Genomic DNA, 6,796 nt, shown 5'->3' on the forward strand with positions numbered 1-6,796 from the left:
AGTGCTAGCTACAATTAGATGGCAGCTGCTTCTGTTAACTTATTCATAAAACCACAAATTGACTTTTCTTAGGCACAAAAGAACAAGAATAGAATACAATTCAGTTGACCGTGCTTTGTGCAAAATCTTTATGCTTTCATAATCTAATGACATTGGTTGTTGACCAGATATTTTCTTTGTTTATCAAGTCTTAAACATCACGTAAAATTATTTTTAACTCATTTTCTTTTTTTAGTTTGAAAGCACATTGAGGTCATGGACTGTGAATTATTCATTCTTTTAGTCTCAGAGCCAGACTCAAAGCCTGGTAAATAGAAAGTTCTCAATACATGTTAGTTGAAAATGACAAATTGGAGAATGATTCAGGGAAATACAAGCATCTAGGTATAGATTTAAGCATTTGCACTGTGAATACTTGTCAAGATCTTTACAAAAGTTTTGTGACTCTATTTTCTGAATCAGTTGTCTTCTGTGTACCAACCCTAACTCTAATTCACCTTCTCAGGCAAACTCCCAATTTGCATACAAGTCTATTTCTGGCCAAATAAACCTTCCCGTTACTCACTGCAGATTGGCTCTACTTTTCAGCCTCCTGTGGAACCTACAAGTCAGAGGTAATAGAGGGCCAGGATAGGCCCACAGTGATGGAGACTAAGTTAAACCAAATGGCCTGGGTCTAACCCTGATGGTTCCTACCCTATCAAATGTGGGCTAGATGTAATCAGAACAAGGGGTGGGGTAAATTACAGATCCACCCAATTGATGTTTATATACCGAGAAGATTCTGGTACCATGTTAAGCATGATGGTTTAATAGGTAAGATAGTTTATTTGCCTTAAAACTGAAAAAAAAGAAAAAGCTTTCTTTTTCTCCCTAAAATTGCAGTCATTGTAAAATGTTAAAGCCATACAGGATGCAACATGAATCATGCTATCCCATGACTCAAACAAAGCCACTGTTCTGGTTATATCCTTCACATTATAGGGGCTTACTAACAATAATTTTGTGGCTGTTTGTCAGTTTCTAGGGGTTGACTGGGCTTGGCTAGGCAGTTGCTTGCCATCAGGGCTGAAGGCTTACTCACATGTTGGGTGACTGGTTGGAGAGACTCAAAGAGGCACGGGCTGGAACAGCTGGGGCTCTCTGGATGTCTCCCTCTAATTCTGTGTGGTTTTCTCCATATGGTCTCCCCAGCATGGTGGCTTCAGGGTAGTGGGACTTCTTAGATGGCAACTCAGGGTTCCAGAGGTGCATGTCCCGAGAGAGAGCTCCAGGTGGAAGCTTGTCTTAGTCTGTTTGGGATGCTATAACAAATTACCATAGACTGGATAGTTTAAACAACAAACAATTATTTCTCACAGTTTTGGAGGCTTGAAGTCTATTATCAGAGTGCCAGACAGCATGGTTGGGTTCGGATGAGGGCCCTCTTCTGGGTTGCAGATTGCCAATTTCTTGTTGTATCCTCACATGGCAGAAAGAGTTAGAGAGCTCTCTGGGGCCTCTTTTACAGGGGCACAAATGATTCATGAGAGCTCCATTCTCATGACCTAATCACTCCCCAAAGGCCCCACCTGCTACTACCATCACATTGGGGGTTAGGATTTCAACATATGACTTTTGTGGGCCACAAACTTTCAGTCCATAACAAAGCTGTATTTGTTCTTTCAAGACAGTCTCAGAAATCATGGCAATAACACTTCTGAGATACTATATTAGTCAAAGCAGTCCCCAAAGCCCTCCAGGTTCAAGGAAGATGGGCATAGACTCCACCTCTTGATGGGGAAGTGGCAAGGTTCCTCAAGAACATGTGGGCTGGAAAATATTGTGGCTATTTTTGGGAAATACAATCTTCCACAGCAACTGTTAATATTTTGTTGACTCTCCTCTCAGGCATCTCCTTCTGCATATTCTGTTCTACATTAATTTTTTTAATGATACATGCTATTGTAAAACCTTTGTTCATATTAGAATATTTTCTATATTATAGAGAAAGAAACTGAGGTTAGTAATGTGGCTCATCATATAGTGAGTTAGCTGCAGAGTTGGGCCAGAACCCAAGTCTGCTGAATACAAATCTAGGGCCCTTTCTATTACTCCATGTGAAATAACGAAAGCAGATCTCTGTGATGTTCCATGTTGGAGCTGTGGGTGGAATAGGGCAAATGTTGAGGTACTTGAGGAAGGCAGGACTGTTAAGAGGCTTGTTCGGTAACCAGTATAAAAAAGATGAGTTTTACATTCATAATGAAAACTCAAATGAAGCATTAAAGTTTAAGGGATACCATGGAGAAATGCAGGTGGCTGATTATATATGTTCTCTTAAAGGGGTTAGATGGTTCTAAGTTCAGAGAAGAATGAAAGTCAGCTTAGACTGGAGACAAATACTGAGTTTGGTAGGGCAGGTAGGTTAAAGTTGAAAGCCAGAAAACGAATGGGGGCAGTTAAAAGAAAAAAGGAACATTTTATTTTGAGTGTCTACTGCTAGGCACTACCGTAGTTGTTTAATATACATATCCATTTAGCCACTAATAGCTTTGGGAGGCTGGTATTATTATTCCCATTTTACAGATGAGAAAGATGAGCTTCAATGTCAATAATTTTCCTTAGACCACACAGGTGGATAACAACTTGCTGAAAAGCCAGGATTTAGAATCAGATCTTTTCTTTACACTAGACTACGGATATAAGAGAAATTAGAATAAACAGCTTGTATAGCTTGCTCCAGAGCTGTAAATAACTAAAAAGAGAATTCGGACAGAAGAAAAGAACCCTCTTTGGGGTAGCTACAGAGTATTTTAAAGATGGATGTCTGAAAGACATCTTCCTCAGCCGGAAGACACCAATATTCACAAAATCCCAGAACTCATGTGGTTCAGTGATTCTTTAGCACATCAGGGTTTCCTGAAGGGCATTTTCAAACTATTTGTGACTGATTCCCTCACTGGAGAGGCTGGGTCGGTAGATCCAGGCTAGGATTTGGGAGGCAAGCAGTAAAATCTGGTTTATAGCCTTTTTTCAGCTTCAGGAAAGCTTGAGGGATCGAGCCTCAGTCAAATCCCCCTTGCAACTAATCTCCATAATTGATGAGTAACTTATATTTGTTGAGATGCAGCTGTACCAGAAAAGGGGTGCTAGTCACACACCTGGAGGGGGCTATGTGATTTTCAAGATGCAATGCCTGTGGAAACTCAGAGCTGAAGTTTTCCTCACTGAGGTGGCCCACATCCACTCAGTGCTCTCTCTTGACCATGCACATCCCAAGTGTGGAATGTGGGATATTTAGAAGGCATGCCTGGGAGTCATGAGACCTCCACTATACTGTCACTCTGCATGCTCAATAAAATTGACTCTGGATGATTTCATGACTTTGCCAATCTGAACCTAAGACCACTACAGCTGGTCAAGCAGAAAAGCCCTTTCAGGATGTGAAGATGTGAATTTTGAAAAAGTTACCCCAGATCATTCTGATGTACACCCTCAGTTGGAAACAACTGTTCTAGACCAATGGCCTCTTTTTGTACATGAGAAAATAGGTTCAAGAAGGTGAGCTGACATGCAAAAGCCTTCATAATAATTTTGGGACAGAGTCAGGACTGCAACATATCTTCTATACACATGCTCTGTGGTTTTCTATTGAAATAATTGAAGTTACCTGGAGCCATATTTCTCAAATTTATTCCGTACAACACTTGTCCCATGAACCACTCTGTGATAAATCAGGTTCTGTACGGTAGAATAAGTCTAATCGCCGCATACCATATTACCCTCTCAAAGATTTCCGCTATACTAAAGGCTCTGAGAAGTTGTCTACTTAACATATTTGGCTTCATTTAACTCAGAGTTGTCCAAAATTATTTGAACATGGGAACCTCCATTTTTACAACTATTAAATGTCTCATTGAATAGTACCTTGACAAAACAAACTTTCAGAATATCTGACCTAGAGAAATATAGATCAAATAAAGGAATTAGTAATAACTGTCTTCAAAGCTGCACAAACTAGACTGTAGACACTACATGCACTTGTTATTGTCTAAGTTATAAACAATTTGCACCAAAATTTGTAGTAATGTAGATTGTAATTAAGATTGTGTTATTGTTGTGACTTGCTTTGGGAGTTAGGGGTTTTCTTTCCTGGACCAGGGCTATATGAAAAAGCCCCAAGACCTTAGAAGTTGGAACTGGAAGCAGATATCTGAAAGTTAATCGAAAGCTGAACCATCACACTGTGTCACAAACTCTAGATTGAATCATCCATTTGATTATGGGGATTAAAGGAATTCAGATGCCCTGGACATCAAAGAAAGGAACATTTCCTATTGATGAGCTTTCTCAGGGCACCTTTCATGTCCTTGTTCCTCAGGGTATAGATGAAGGGGTTCATCATGGGTGTCACCACGGTGAATAGTACCGCACCAATCTTATCTCTGTGGTCAGTGTGAGTGGATGAGGGGAAGAAGTAAACCCCTACAATGGTCCCGTAGAAGAGCAGCACAACCGTCAGGTGTGAACCACAGGTGGAGAAAGCTTTCCACTTTCCCTCTGTGGATGAGATTCTCAGGACAGCTTTGACGATGCAGACATAGGAGAAGAGGATGAGGGAGAAGGGAAATGTGATGACCAATAAGCCCACGATAAATAATACGAGCTCATTGATCATGGTGTCTGAGCAGGATAGTTTCAGCAGAGGAGCCAAGTCACAGAAGAAGTGTGGGAGAGTGTTGCTGTCACAGAAGAGCAGTCGAATGAGCAGAAGGGTGTGTGTCAGAGCCACCATATTACTGAAGACCCATGGGATCACCGTGAGCAGGATGCAGAGCCTGGGCTGCATGATGGTTGCATAGTTCAGAGGGTGGCAGATAGCCACAAAGCGATCATAGGCCATGACCCCCAAGAGGAAATTGTCGATGACAACAAACACAATAGAAAAATACATCTGTGTGATGCAGCTCTCATAGGAGATGGATTGACTGTTGGTCTGAATATTTATCAGCATTTTGGGGACTGAGGTGGAAATGGAGGAAATATCGGCAAAGGAAAGGTTGGCAAGGAAGAGATACATGGGAGTGTGAAGGTAAGTATCCAAGCCAATGGCTAGAATGATGAGCCCATTCCCAACCACAGTGACAAGGTACATACCCAGGAAAAGCACAAAGAAGAGTTTCTGCTGCTCAGCCTGGTTGGAGAATCCTAAGAGGATGAATTTAGAAATGATGGTTTCGTTTCCTTGGTGCATATTTCTGCTGATCTGAAGAAAGAACACAAGGTCTTCACATCCTCGTAAGAAAATCTAATATGGTACCATTAAGCTGCAGCCATCGCAGGGGGAACTTCCTCTAGGCTGAAGGGGAATGAAGTTCCTTCTACTTTCTAACTAGAAAGGCTACTTAATAAGAAACTATCTCAGCAGTGCAGAGACTCAGAAAATGCCCTAAAAAAAAAAAAAAAAAAAAGACAGGGATGTGATGATACCTCTCAATGAGCATGCTTTAAACTCTGACTGAGTTTTGAATGTGATTTTTCCAGTTGGCTCCAAATTTAGTTTAAATCCCCAAACTGAGAACCATAGATAAGGTCTAACGTATATTCTAAAATTGCTAGGTACCCCTGCAAGAATAACTTAAAAATGAGCGAACTGGTCCCCCAAACCTTTTCCATCATTCACCTTCATCCTTTAAATCATCTAAGAAGATGGAAACTTGAAAGGTCATCAAAGTGAAGAGTTTGGGGAAGGAAAAACAATGGTTAGGAATTCATATGAGAGTGTGATGCGTGGATGCTCCTTCCCAGTAAAGTTACCCTAAAAGTACTGCCCTTGGAGAATGAGTGCAGGAAGAGATAACTAGGAATTCATTTGTGGTAGATATGAGGTGAACCAAGAAAATTTAGGAGACACATATAAACCATAAGACATGTGTTGGCCTCTCGCTTCCAAAGGTGGGAGGCTCACTGGACCAGCCCCACCATGGCAGAGGTAGGGGAAACAGTGGTGGTCATTGGGCAATCCTGCATTCTCACCTATGGCTCCACATGAATGTGTGAATTTCCTATAGGCCAAGTGAACGCTGCAAGAGGCCTTCGGGTTCAAGTCGCCCTGTTGGGATTCCAACAAAGCAGCAGTCTGCTGGGGTAGAGGAGGCTGTAGCAGTAAGATGCTGTGGGATGGCTCTCTGATGAAAGACTGTCTCAAAGAGATCAGGGAGAAAATTCATTGCCCTTGTCAGGGAACTGCATGGTTGAGCCATCCCTGAAAGGGGGCCTCTGAAGAACCCAAAAATGGTCTCAGAGGAAGCATGCCTGCCACACATAAGGCACCAACTGCTGGTGTGCTATGGTAACAGACGTGAGCATTTTTGCCCTTTTTCTCTCCAACATTTTTCTTCCCTGACCCTATGAAACTGAAGAGAAAAAAACAAAACAAAACAAAACACAAAACAAAACAACAATGTGATTGGGGTAGGAGAGGTTAAAGAACGAGAGAAGAACAGGTGCCCCTACCCTCCCGCTGCACATCTCCAAGCTACACTTCAGAACTGAGCTTGGGAGGGAGGAGGAACTGAATGTGAAATCAAAGTTTTAAATTAGGCTGGACTTGGCTGGGCTTGGCTTTTTAATACTTGGCAGTGGGTCTTCAGTACCAAAATAAATCTTACTTTTAAAACCATAAGTGACCAAGAATCGATAGAGACCGCACAAGGTGTCGCCAGGAACAGGGAAGGAAGATTGGAACAAATACAGTTTTCTCGTGACATATTGGAAAGGATATCAATTTGGGAGCCATGAGGTGTTTGTTGTT

The 6,796-nt window shown here is 41.7% G+C and overlaps 1 protein-coding gene across 1 annotated transcript; it reads right to left on the reverse strand.

Annotated features, from left to right (window-relative positions):
- Positions 1–4,297: 4,297 nt before the first annotated feature.
- On the reverse strand, positions 4,298–5,251 carry LOC134377167 (olfactory receptor 1S1-like). The gene has a single exon (XM_063095782.1). The coding sequence runs from the start codon at positions 5,234–5,236 to the stop codon at positions 4,298–4,300; it is 939 nt and encodes a 312-aa protein (XP_062951852.1). The 5' UTR covers positions 5,237–5,251.
- Positions 5,252–6,796: the final 1,545 nt, after the last annotated feature.

This window comes from Cynocephalus volans, chromosome 4, assembly GCF_027409185.1.
Source record: "Cynocephalus volans isolate mCynVol1 chromosome 4, mCynVol1.pri, whole genome shotgun sequence".
Classification (NCBI taxonomy): Eukaryota; Metazoa; Chordata; class Mammalia; order Dermoptera; family Cynocephalidae; genus Cynocephalus; species Cynocephalus volans.